This window comes from Polistes fuscatus, unplaced genomic scaffold, assembly GCF_010416935.1.
Source record: "Polistes fuscatus isolate 324 unplaced genomic scaffold, CU_Pfus_HIC Scaffold30, whole genome shotgun sequence".
Taxonomy (NCBI): domain Eukaryota; kingdom Metazoa; phylum Arthropoda; class Insecta; order Hymenoptera; family Vespidae; genus Polistes; species Polistes fuscatus.
In genome coordinates this window covers 690563-704759 of record NW_025113108.1, presented here as the reverse complement: position 1 = coordinate 704759, position 14197 = coordinate 690563, and the positions used below count along the sequence as shown (strand labels likewise).

Sequence of the window (14197 nt, the reverse complement as noted above, 5' to 3'; positions counted from 1 at the left end):
ATTCTGAACGAATTTGAATCAGTCTAATACTGACTATAAAATAAATAAAAAAGTATTTATTATATAAAATAGTAGTCGTTTTTTAAGTGACATACAGTTAATATTATACAGATTTTATTTTTATGCTCACGACAAATATCAGTCAAATTTAAAATATTTATGTGTGAAACTTAAGAAGTAGATTACGGAGTGCGGTTAGTATTAGGAGTCTGGGTATCTATATTTTCGGAAATAACTAGAAACGATTTTCTTATAAGGAAAGCTAAGGAAATGTGTTATTTTTTCTTTTGTCGCGTTGTGGTATGGTATGAGTATGATTGCAAGAGGATGTATTAATAAGTGTGCATGCGTGTTTATGGAGTACGGGACCGTAGACAGGTCGGTTAAGGATTCTTTGTTCCTCGTGAGGTTGCGAAGTGTGGATGAGAAAGAAAGGAAATGTTCAATAGAAAGACTCTGCAAAGAAATGACGAAAGGCCATATTGCACGTATGTATAGAAAACGAAAAGACAAGAGAGGCGCATTTATAATTGCACTTTTTTAATAGATTATTGAGAGTGTGTGTACGACGAAAGAAGAAGTACGACGAAAGATTCCTTTAAAAAGGACGGCAAATAACAAGGAGTTAAATTATGAAGTACGACGTTGTAAAACATAATTTTATTAGGAATTAAGATCTTAAAACTATCATAAAGCAAAATGATTATAAATAGTAATTTGGAGAATTATAGACCGTTACGATTTTATCCTATAAGATTATATTTGTAAATAAACAATATTAAAATAATTAATTATAAACCTTATACATATACATGTTCAAATTGAATGTTACATTTGAAAGCAAAAGTTTTCAAATATACAATTATATATTCTAAATTTCATAACAGAATAGTGTTGAATTTATTTAAAAAATGTTCTTAAAGTTTATGCCTAAGAAATAGATATTTCAAATTTTGGAAAAAGAATATATTATATTTATCTTTGAAATTTGTTGAATATTATTATTTTATGTATATTTTATTCCAAATAATGCCTTCTAGTTTATAAGAGATTTAATTATCTATTTAGTTAACAGTAAACGAGCTGAAAATTATATATACTTATTCCTATTGTGTGTGATCAAATGACCGCTTAAGTAAAACATATATTTTCATATAGAATGAGATTTTAGCCAATTACAGCTAAAACTCACACATCTACATTCAACAAGTTCAACAAGCGACGCATCGTCGGAGAATCTACAGATTACGACGCACAACACGCAGCACGCGCAACAACTACATCCCGTATATATCGGCGTTATTTGCGATATAGAATAAAATAAAATAACATAGTACCGAGCAAGGAACCGGTACTTTGACTTTAATAAGGCTAATGCCTTAGCTGAAGCCTTCTGAAAGATACATCTTAATTTCTTTACAATATCTACACTTATAAATTGAGAATAATATTGAGAAATTTGACCCATATAAATCATTTTCCCTTTTCGTTCTTACTTCAGACAGAAATATTGCATTGCACTTCAAAAATTTTCCTAGAAAACTTTTCGTCGCGATGAATATCATTCAGTTTTTACTTATTTTGAGTTATTTTCCTTCCCACTGAAAAATAGCATTTGTCTTACTAATCTCTATATTGGAGAAAACAAAACTGATCCTTTGAACTATCGGCTAATAAGCCATCTCTGTATTATGAACTAGATACTTCAATAAGTCGTACTACAGATAATGCACAAGCACATAAATGAAAATAAAGTTTTAATCGATGATAGATTCGCAATTAGAATTAACTAGTATACTATATTACAGCTCGTCTGAATCATGAAATCCAAAAACACATTTTGCAATTTTTGCCGGTAGTTCTGCCATTTTTACATTCTCCTGATCGTTTACATATCTTAATATTTATCTCAAAAACTATATTATTGCTCTACTGGTAATAAGATTCTTTGATGAATGAAAATTAAAAATAAATCCGTCAAAAACCGAAATAATTATTTTTCATCGACAAAGGTAAAATATATTTCAATATCCAATGTGTTTTCAAGTGCGAAATATTAATATTTCCTGTAAAAACAAGGGAATTCTTGGAAGTTATTTTTGGCTATGCTGCATAATTAAGAATGATAATTAAAGATAGAATAATTAAAGCATGCGATCCGTTTATAAATCTTCATCCTTTGCTTTGTAAAAATAGTTCGATTCCAAGCAAACTTTAAAAGTTTCTATACTTAACTTGTTTTCGTCCGATCGTAATTTATGGAACCAAAGTTTTGTAACGATTTCGTTTATAATGCTGCTGTGTTAATTGCTTCTCCCAGTTCATTAAATGGCAATTGAGTTTGGAAGAGCATACACCTTGCCATATCAACCAGAGTACGATTCGCTTTTTCTGCAACTCAATTTTGTTGCGGGGTATACTCATCGGACAACTGTCTAGTTATTCCTTTATTCTTAAGGAAATTTGTAAATTCTTTAGATAAGTATTCACTAGCCGTATCAGTACGAATTTTCTTTATTTGATGACCTGTCAACTTTTCTACCTTTGCTTTATATTATTTAAACGCTTTAAATATTCCTGACTTCATTTTAAATATGGCAATTTCAAAATGTCTTGTTATGTCGTCTATCAAGGTAGCAAAATATTCTGCTCCCATTAATGATGGCACACATTGGTCCACATATTTCACTGTGTGCCAATCATAAAATCTCTTTTTCTCTCGTAGTCGAAGTAGTACATGGTAACTGGTGCATCTTACTTTTGTAGCATGTTTCACAAGTTACGTTTGGGCTATTCAATTTCCGTTTAACGATTTTAGCATGTCTTGCATTTTCTTTAACCGTTTGAGTCCCAGAGGCATTTAAAAGAAAACGGTCGAGAAATCCTAAACAGCGCGATAGCGATTGATTAACATACTGTTTTAAATGTACTAGCATTTTTCGACACAAAATCTGAAGAGCGCGATCGCGCTGATTGGGACTCAAACGGTTAAATTGTTAAAGTTTAAATGTCCCAATCTATAGTGCCACCTCATTAAATTGCTATCATGTATTCTTGTCACATGCGCAAAATGCTTTGTATTTGTTCGTAAATTCATAATGGACACGTTACTAAGTACTATAATCTTTGCTGCATCTAGCACCAGCTTAAAAGATTTGTTATCTACTCATATCACTACAATCCTGATTATTAATATCAGGAACCCCATTTCCCTACTTAAAAGCTTATCCACTACTAACTGAAATAAATATATGGATATCTGCTCAAATATCAAATAAATGATTCAGTTTACACCAAAAAAGATTTTGACTCGTGAGCACTAGATGTACTTGATATCAAAGCACTGTATTATCAACGTTTGCTTGGCCGAGATCTTATGCTGAATTAATAAGCGTAACTTCGCTGCGATTTTACAGTCCTTAGGTGAAGTGCAAAGTGAAAGTTAGGAAGATTAAGTTCTTATAGCCGGACAGTAAAAAATACACGTAATCGTCAAACCGACGGTACTTAAGGTGAAGATCATTTCATTATCATACGACGTGGATCTGTCGTAGTTTGTTTCATATACAATAGTTTGAGATTTCTTTCTACTTCTTCCCAATTGCTTTAAACATACCTCACTGAAGAACATTTTGAAGATTGAACGAAACTTATAAACGATATTGGGTATTAATTTCTTAAATTTCCATTGTTTGTTTCACTCACACGGGCTTAAAAATACATTACTTAAACTCCTCCTTCAACCTCCCCCCCCCACACACATTCCAAGCCCTAATCTGAGATTACTGAAGCAAATATAATAGTATGAAATAAACATTTAAGGCATTCTATAGATTTGCTGGGCAATTTATAAAATGTTTAGCACGATTTAGTATTTCCCTGGCAATATATATAAAGACCGTAATGACATATTGAGCATAACATATATACACGTATTTAGCAACGTGTATTTGTAGGACTTCGTAGCTCAAGTGGTAGAGCGTTCGATCGGAAAGCGAGAGGTTCCGGGTTCAAATCTCGGCCTAGGAACGATGATTCTAAAATTTTAATTCAATTTACACTGCCGAAATTTGAATATCCTCTTTTTATTCCCCTTCCCCTCCGAACTTGGTATGGTATATATAGGTCTGAAATAGAATGAGGATTATTTAATATTGTTGGTAATTTGCAGGGTACTGGATTTAATTGTTGATTATACTTGAGTTAGTTTATGTATTGCATTTAAAATGTTAACTCAATTGTCAGTCTTCTGCGAAATACCAACAAATCACCATCTTTTTCAGAGAAATATTAGAAAATTCCATTTTTTGATGAAATTTTCGAATTAAATGTAATATTGACATATAATATAATAGTAATGTAGGAGACGGTAAGCGTCGCCGTCTTATCTTTTGGGTCTGCCGACAAAGACGCTGGTTTGTTAGCATAAGGCGATAGGTATCGGTTAGATTTTAAGTAACCTGATACAACGGACGAAATAAAGGACGGTATGAATGCGACGAATGAATGCACGAGCGACAAAGAGTAGTGAGTGTTGAGCGTTGTAAGAGAGAGGATCTGCGTTTTGTAATAACCATTAGAAATTGTAATAAAACTGTTTTTCCCATTATAAATCCTACAGTAATTTTATACCTTCCTAATTATTAAATTAAATAAATCTATTGAACATATCTATATATTATCTTACCATGTAAGGTTGTAATTATATTGTAAAAATTTCAAGCCTAGTTCCTAGGTAGCTCAAACGGTAGAGCGATCGCCCGAATTACCGTTTAATCGAACAGAAGATCCTTTTATTTAAAAATATCTTAAAACTTCGTTTTTATAAATATATTTTTTATTAGAAATTGATGGTAGTGATATATCAGTATGAAAAAAATTTTTTAAATTTATTACGTAATTATAAAAATTTGAAAGTTAACTTTTAATAGCAGTTTTTTTAAGAAATTAAAAAGAGAAAAGAAAGTGGGCAAGCCCTTTTTTTTTTTACAACCATTAATTTTTACAATTTGTCCACCTCTGATTCCACCTCTGATTGCACTTTAGTTATTTATAAATTCTTTTTTACAGTAATTTATATTAAGCTATAAACTATGATATCTTGCAACTTTTTTACCAGTATCAGTATACATTTAAATTCCTGTTTCAGCTTTCGTGATTTCTAAAACTAATGCGGAGAAGTGTAATGCCTATTACAATCATCATAAAAATGTATCTAAAAGAAAGTATCCATCACAAACAAACGCGGAGCGTTGTAAGGCGTATAGACTGTGAAAAAAAAATGTTTTGTTACGTATAAAAGAAGTATAATTTCTTATGTGCGTACATAAGTACACATATACTTCGTTCAATCATTAGTAAATACAGACATGTTTATCTACCGCTCCCGAGAATACAAGTATTTCAATAATAAATACGTTGAGATACAGTATAACGTACGTTAGGTTTACATCTCAGATACAAGGGTTAAGTGACTAGTGTCTTAGTGAGGTATTACAATTGTGCACCCTCGTGGGTAACCAGGTGTTCAATCCTATGGCAGAAAAGCTTTGACCATGGACATTAACAACATCCTACCTCTTTAAATAGTTAATAACGGCAGCAGTTACATTATTCGAACAAGAGCTAATACCGAAATAGGTCAACCATCGATAGAAACAAAACAATCCTATAACCTTGCTCGTACGGAAAAGAGAATAATCAAAATAGATAATAGAAACTCGTGTATGGCAAGTTAGATGGATAGAGATTCGGAAGATTCGCAAAATTGGATTCCTGCTAAATCAATCAAATTACAGGGTTCAAAAAAGCTCAAGATGGGTGAACCAAAAAACAACAATAATAACTCTTCAATACCATTACCAACAAAATGGCTTCAAGACATACCCCTTAGTCACTTTTATGATTTACTTGACGATTCAGCAGAACCACAAATCACTACAGGAAAAGTAGAACAACAAAAAGCAGTAAAACCACCACCAATATACATCGACGCGAAAATCATCGACCATCTGCTCGAGTTATTGGATGAAACAGCTGAACAAAATAACCATATAATAAAACAACTTAAAGATAACCAAGTTAAAGTAAACAAATTTTGTTCCATCACTAATAAAGTACTGAATAATAAAAATTACAATTAGCATAAAATCACTAATATTGTACTCCCAACAAATGACAATAATTTATTGCGGTAAGATCTTCTTATAATAATAATTTAAGTTTATTTAATCCTTCAATTTAAAGAGAAACCATGTTATATTTTATATAAAGTGAGATAAATGATATATTAATTATTATACAATAATTATAGCGACGATTAATTTTAAACATATCTTTGCTGTAACATTAAATTATACTTCTTTCACACTTTCTTTTTATGCCATGATTTTATATCATAAATGTAATCATGAGATCAACAGATCACATGTACTGGTATCACGCATATAATGAAGAGCAAACATAAAGTTGTTGCAGAGTGTACTACGGAGTTACCACGAGTGTACAACGTAATCAGTGGGAAATTCTACTTTGTGGCAGACAACACAATACGGAAATAACTTGGAATATTATTTTCACGAATAAGTTTATTTTCTATATTTTTCTTTTAATCATTATGGGAATCGCAGATAGAAAGTTTTTATTTTTTATTGGATTTGGCTGTAAATAATACTATTACATTATATTATATTATATTTAAAAAGATTTATAGAAACTCTAAATTTATATACACTTGATGTTCTATTTAAAATGATAAGAGTAGATGTCTTTAATGATGATAGTTTTTTAAAGCAATAGTTTGAATTAGCTTTTTCATAATATTAGAAAAATGTGTATGTAATATGTAGAGTAGGAGTTTGATAGAAAAAGCTTCGGCCAGAATACAAAATTTTTATTCAATTTTTTTCATGAAAATCAATTTACAATCGACAAATGTATATTTTAAAAAATATAAATATGAATATAAAGAGTCTATAATTTATATTTTTTCACGATGTTCAATAGATTATGACGTTAAAAAACATTTAATTGCAAATAAGTACATGAATTTCCTACTTTTTTCCTGTCTATTAATTAAATTATTTTATTTTATGTATTTTCGATGATTTAAGTATTAAACTTTAAAAGTAAGAGATGTTTTACGTATAAATATATTGTGTGTCCCAGTGTTTTTCCGTCTTAAGTTATTAATGAATATTGCTAGCAAAAAAGAGACAAGAAGTTCATGTAAACATATACTCTTAAATGGCTTATTAAAAAGTTGTAATCAAAAATACAAAATGATTAGGAACTGATATTTCGATACAGAAGTTAGGACATATATATAGATATTCTATAGATTTATTATTTAGAGAAATTAAAGAATATGAATATGATATTAGTAAAATAATATATTTTATTTATCCGGGCTTCGGATTATGAAGTTCCAGTATCGCAACATGTAAATCGGATGGAAATTATAATATTATTCCACTTTGTAGAGGTAACAATTATAATTTAAACTTTATTTTAAGAAACAATTTTTTTTCCTAATAATTTATTTATTTAATAAAATGTTCTTGAAATAGTAAAATTTTATTTTAATACATAGTAAAAATATTTTCGTAAATCATATATAAGCAACATTTTTAACGTTAGCTCTATTTGCATATAATCTGCACTATCAATTGATATATCTACTTAATTTTAATTCATCTACTTAATTTTAATTTATTACTAATCGCTAAAGTTAAATTTAGCCAGCTTTTTTCGTCGCTTTAAATTTTTTAAAAATTAATTAATTTTTCGATGGAAACAATTTATAGTTAATCCCATTAATCGTGTAATTCTTAAGGTAGATAATTGTAAATTGCTTTTTGGAAATATTATATTACACTAACAATAAGTATTATATACTAGAATATCGTTGAAAAGTAATAGCAGTTAAGTATAAAATTACTAACATTTTTTCGAATTAAGCATAATTATTTCTACTTTAATCAATTTTTTAGCATGTGGTATATTTCCAAATCCAGAACTAATCTTTGTAAACGGCAAATTGGATATCGAGTACTTTTATTCAGGGCGTGTTTTTTTATATAAACAAAAAACTTCAGATAAATCCAAAGATCTTTTTGTAATAATTATAAAAAATAATTATAAAGAAAAATTTATTTCTTACCGCAGCGCATTTCGTCTACGACGAAGTGAACCGAAGGACAGATAACTCAAATAAATATTTTGTAGCTGCTGTAAACATTTATTCTGAATGTGATTATGCTCTCTATTACCAGCAAAAAGTTCAAAAGTCTAGAGTATTGAATATTTAAAAGTATACGCTATAATATTAAATTAAATAATAATTGTTTAAAATAGTGTATGCATTACGAATAGAATTATTATAATAAAGTTAATAATATATATATTATTTTTTACGAGAAGAATATATACATTCACAAAACATATTTAGGAATCGAAGGAAATTTTGCTGCGGATATTGCCATTTTGGAAAAGGCATAGCCATTTTTATTTTCAGATTTTTTATATCCAGTGTGTTTGGGTGATTCTTTTTTTTATTTAAACGCTGGGAATGTCCAAAACATTCATAAATTTTGCAATGAGTATAATGAGTGTCATGAAGTCTATACTGAACTTCCATTAGAGCAATACCCACATTTCAATTATTCCCTTGAATTTGAAAGGTACTATACAATGGATAAATTTTATGCATTCATTTATAAAGGTTAGTAACTAATGAAAATTGATATACAAAATGAAACATATGTAATTGATAAGAAACATTTAATATCTGTATTTAAGATACACGTAGCTGCGGAGGTTTTGACGGTGATGGACTGATAACTACAGAATATCATTATTGAAATCTAATAGGAATCTATTTGACCCATTTAGATGACACACGCACGGGTAGTACTCGCTCTGCTTTATCTTTTTACACGCTTATATCCAGCTATATAGGTTGGATCCGAGTAACAATTTTACATATAGAAACATCTAATCTACTTTCCCCATCTACATCTACCCCATTTATATCACATTCACAAAGTACTACAACCACATCTTTTCCATGGATCACAAAACCCATTGTTTGTACGGCGCCTTCTCAGCCTACGAATGGTAATCGTCAATTACACGAGTCACAATGAGCATTAAAAAGAACTTCAACATAGAACTTCAACAATTTAAAGAAATAAATAAGTGAATTTAATTGCTAGCTACCTGTAAATTCGAAATCTATAATTGCTAACTTATTAAATTAATTATTTAGTTAGTTATTGATAATTGAAAATTTAAAAACTTTTTTTTTATTTCTAAGTAAAGTAACGTAGTTTGCAACAGAAAAAAACAATAAAACAGAAAAAATTAATAGGTACGCTAAATTACTAAAAAAATGCTTATTTAAAATCCATAATTGCTAACTTTAATAATTCAATATTTAATTAGTTATTAATAATTACAAATGTGGAAACGTCATGAGTGGGAGATATGTTATACGCATGCGCCACTACAAATTCAAGGCGCTAACGCATTTTGAAAAAATCTCCTACTTATGACGTTTCCACATATGTAAATATTATTAACTAATTAAATAATTAATTATAAAAATTAACAATTATAGATTTCGAATTAGCAAATAGCCTGCAATTAAATATACGTATCCATTTCTTTGAATTGTTGAGGTTCTATGTGAACTTTTTAATGTTTAATCTAGTGGCAGGTCGGCTAAGCACTATATCGGTAATAGTAGTGCTCTACCCTAATTTTATTTACCGTAGGTAATGGTAGTTTTCTACTTTTAGAATACTGACAGTTAGTAATTATTTTTTTCTACATTTACAACACTGAGCGTCTTTATAAGTAGATTTTTAATTTATTTTACTCTACGTCGGTAATACTTTATATAAAAGTTTCCGACGGTTAATATTATTAATATAGAAACTGCCCTTAACAGAGTTCGATATTTGAAAATAGGTAACTACTATCATCGACGGTCGATATTTAAAAGCAGAATCTTACAGTTACCAAAGGTAGATAAGATAAATGTAGAGGTCTACTTTTACTGACATGGCAGTAGTTAGGCTGCCTGCCACTAATACGGGCCAATATAGTTACTTACCTGAGTAGCTTACTTGCTCACAGTTTTAATTAAATAATCATCTTCATAGTCATTCATATTTCAATGAAATGTTTATGTTTAAGTATATGTACAATATATTTTGAAGAAAAATTATAATCTAATTATAGAGGAATCTTTGAGTAAAACATATGAACCTTCTTTTTATACGACTGATAATTTAAAAAGTGTGTTTGTCAGCTCCGACGCACGACTGGAGTTTACTCCTTAAGAACAATTGTCTTCTAACATGTACAGAAAAAAAGACTTATTAGAGTAACAAAAGGACCGATTTCGTATTGGAGCTAGAAAAACCTATCTTTCTATAAATTTTCTTAACTTAAACATTTTTTTGAGATTGAAGTAAATCTTTTTTTCTGAGCTGTAGGTAAAAAGGCTATATAAACGCATCCATTAAAGTCCTTAAAGAATGTATATATTTTTATTCTATTTACATTTTTTATGGCTATTCGGCAAAATATTTTACATCAATCATTTTACATAAATATATTTTTCATATGGTATATAAATACATTGTTAGGAGAGAAGGTTTATTTATTTATGTTATTATTATTATTTTAACTATTATTATTATTTTGAATATTAATTAGGTCATTAGTGTTGTCATTATTAATCACTGTGACAAGAGGTTTATGGTAACTAAAATACGACACATGAACGTGTGTGTATGTGTGTGTGTGTGTGTGTGTGTGTGTGTGTGTGTGTGTGTGTGTGTGTGTGTATGTGTGTCGGTAGATACGTGGATTACGAATCGTGAAAACACCGCATCAATGGTTGTACCATACCTCGTCGTCCCAAGTGTTCTACCAGAAACAAAATCCAAAGAAAAAAAAATTAAGTTCGGATTTTAAAAATTGTAGTAATCTTAATCCGACATCTTTTTCAAAATCAATATTAAAACAACAAACGCAACAAATTACCACAATGCTACAACTATTAACAAAAACGCTACTTAATAACAAATAATGGATACACAAATAAAAATAGCGGTTTGGAACAGCAACGGATTACAACAACGAGCTCAAGAAACCAAAGCATTCATGAACATGCATGACATAGACATTCTATTCGTATTTGAAACTGATCTCACAGATAGAAACTATATAAATATTCCATACTACACCATGTATGACACAAAACATCCTTCAGGTAAAGCGCATGGTGGAACTGCCATAATTATTAAGAACGAGATAAAACATCATCTACACAATAAAACAGACCACGATTACCTTTAAGCCACCACAATTACCTTAAAAACTCAGGGTAATTCAATTAAAATTTTGGCTATCTATGCACCGCCAAAGTTTAAAATTACAATTGACCAATGGAACAACTTTTTCAAGGAACTAGGTAATAAATTCATAGCAGTTGGCGACTTTAATGCCAAGCATTCAAATTAGGGATCAAAAACAACTTCACCACGAGGTAAAATTTTAGACTCATACATAACAAACGCAAACCTAGACATCCTCACGACAGGTGAACCAACATACTGGCTCTCAGCTTTTAACACTATTCCTACCGACACTTCACGTATACCTATTCCTACCGCGGCTGGTCAAATGACCGGTCTTTCACAACTTATATTTTTCAATATTGAATGCAGACCAATGGCCAGCTTACCAGTATAAAAATATATTTTCTTTTATTCAAGAGTACATAATCTACATTTTATTCGTTTTCGTCGCATTTTTTACAAATGGGCTTCTCAACTGTACATTTTCCGCATACGTACTTTTTACATTTTAGACAGATTTTGTTCGTCTTATTATCTTTACAATACCTTATCTGACATGTTTTCCGTTCATGAGAACCTGTACTTGTACTTGCGATGGGTATTGGTTGATTTTTTTTGCCGAGCTCTTGTTGGTATTCGATGGCAAGTTCTTCTGCCAATTGAAATAGAAATTCCTGTCTTTTAATTTCTCCTCCCGTAGTTTCTTTATATAACACCCATGCATTTATCCCGGCTAAATCCAAGATATTAAAAAATACTTGCAAAGGCCATCTCCGAGATTTAGATTTTACCGAATAATTTCTGGCCATTTGGTCGGTCACATCTACGCCAAACTTGGTGCTATTATATAATTGAATTGTCTCCGGTGTTCGGGTGTCATTTTTTTCAATTTGTACGGAGTTGTGCATTGAACTGAGAATTAGAACTTTCTTTCTTGGTTTGGCTTTGTAAACTGTCAACATACAATTATTTGAGCGATAGAGTTTGGTTGAAAAAAGTGCCATGTCGTCATTTTTCAGTTTTGCCAGTCTTGGTAGCTCTTTTCTATTTGCTCTAATTGTCCCAACAATCGTAGTTTTTTTTGCTAAAAGTTTTGTTGCTAAAGGTAGGCTTGTAAAAAACATCCTTCATACGGTTTTGCTAATTTCATAGTGACAAACTCTCCAAGAGGAACTGAGGGTTCTCTACTTTCATCTTTTCCCAAATATGGAAAGCCGTTTATTATATATTTGCTACGCACATCGGATGCTAACCAGAATTTTATACCAAATTTGTCCGGTTTATTGGGCATGTATTGAGTAAATCTACACCTTGCTTTCGTTGGAAACAATTGTTCGTCAATAGTAATATATGGTCCTGGTTTATAACAATTCTGACTGTTGTCAATAAACTTTTACCAAACTTCGGAAATCATAGCAAATTTATCGGTTTGTAACCGTTGGTTTCGTTGATTTCTGTCGTCAAATCGAATAAATCTCATAATCTCCGTAAAGTCATGTCTACTCATAGTATTTGAGAAAAAAGGCGGGCCCCACTTTTTATTCCATAGAAGTGCTATATCTATATTCTTAGCCTCATATGCGCCGCGTGCATACAGAATTGCAAAAAATGCATATAACTTTGCAGTAGATAGTTCCCATTTATATCCCAACACTCTAAATGCCTCTGCCTCTGTGCACTTTCTTATAAGTTCGATTATATTCTTATCAATTATCACAGAAAATGCCGTCCTAACTTCGCCTTTCATAATATTACGTTTACTGTACCCAGTCGGGCCTGATGTTTCCCTAAAAATATTATGACCAGGTGCTCTTCCAGGATTAGACCCTATTTTTACTTCGTGCCAAACAGTTCCGTCCATCGCAATTTCGCTTACTTCTTCCTCATTCTCACTATCTAACTTTAGTCTTGTTCACTATTTTGAAAATGGCACTTATAACACGTAATACGATATAAAATATTACAAAATAATAATAAAAGACTGCCAAGTATGCTCTTTGTGACTTTCACGTTCGATGCACTCTGTTCGTGTCGCAAGACTATACTGATTTGAATTCGTGAGAAGACGTCTATACACTTCCTTCAGTTACAAGTTTATTTATTTTACGTCATAGTAGATGAGATGGCGTAGAACATTCGAGGATCTTGACCGTATCGGATATCAATCAAGCAAATAAACACCGCTAGCCCGATAGTCGAGTGAGAACTGTAAACACTTGGAAGTGCCGTAAACCATTTTCTGGAAGGCACTTATCGGATAAAATGTGTCATAACTACATTACCTTTCGTTTGTAACGACTTTATAGTTTTGGCATTGAGTCTTAGAGAGAAACTCTTACATAAATGTATAAATCGTCCTACCGGTCAAATGACCGGTCGTGGTAGGTAAGACAGACTACAAATTTTTCTCGGAAAATAAACAATAGAAAAATAAGTGAATATTGAAAAATATATCATACATATATATGAGGAAAAGTGGTAAAGTTTAAAGGCGATTCACATACGTTGAATGTAGGAAATTCCAAATGAAAATTTAAAAACGGTCATTTGACCGGTCCTGGTAGGAATAGTGTTAATAGTACTGCATTCAGTGAAACATCCACAAGTTTAAGAAAAGATATTTTATTGCGGTTGTTTAATCTAAAATGCACAAACAAAGTAACGTATAAGAAGTAACTTACCATTACTTTTAATGAGGTAAATATAACCACTTGTTAATTAACCCGATTGTTATACGAATTTCAACGTTTCCACAGAATCCAATTCTGAAGCATTAATTTGTATATTAATGAAAAACTGATTTCTTCTCTTCCTTTATGTTTTGA

The 14197-nt window shown here is 30.7% G+C and overlaps 1 protein-coding gene and 1 long non-coding RNA gene across 2 annotated transcripts; both read right to left on the bottom strand.

Moving 5' to 3' along the window:
* Positions 1 to 11719: 11719 nt before the first annotated feature.
* On the bottom strand, positions 11720 to 12759 carry LOC122520350 (piggyBac transposable element-derived protein 3-like). Its single transcript, XM_043640448.1, has one exon. The coding sequence runs from the start codon at positions 12494 to 12496 to the stop codon at positions 11807 to 11809; it is 690 nt and encodes a 229-aa protein (XP_043496383.1). The 5' UTR covers positions 12497 to 12759; the 3' UTR covers positions 11720 to 11806.
* A 443-nt stretch (positions 12760 to 13202) lies between these two features.
* Positions 13203 to 13728, bottom strand: LOC122520351. Its single transcript, XR_006304508.1, has 2 exons — positions 13655 to 13728; positions 13203 to 13578 (listed from the first exon to the last, which is right to left on the bottom strand). It is a non-coding gene; the product is annotated as an uncharacterized LOC122520351 (long non-coding RNA).
* Positions 13729 to 14197: the final 469 nt, after the last annotated feature.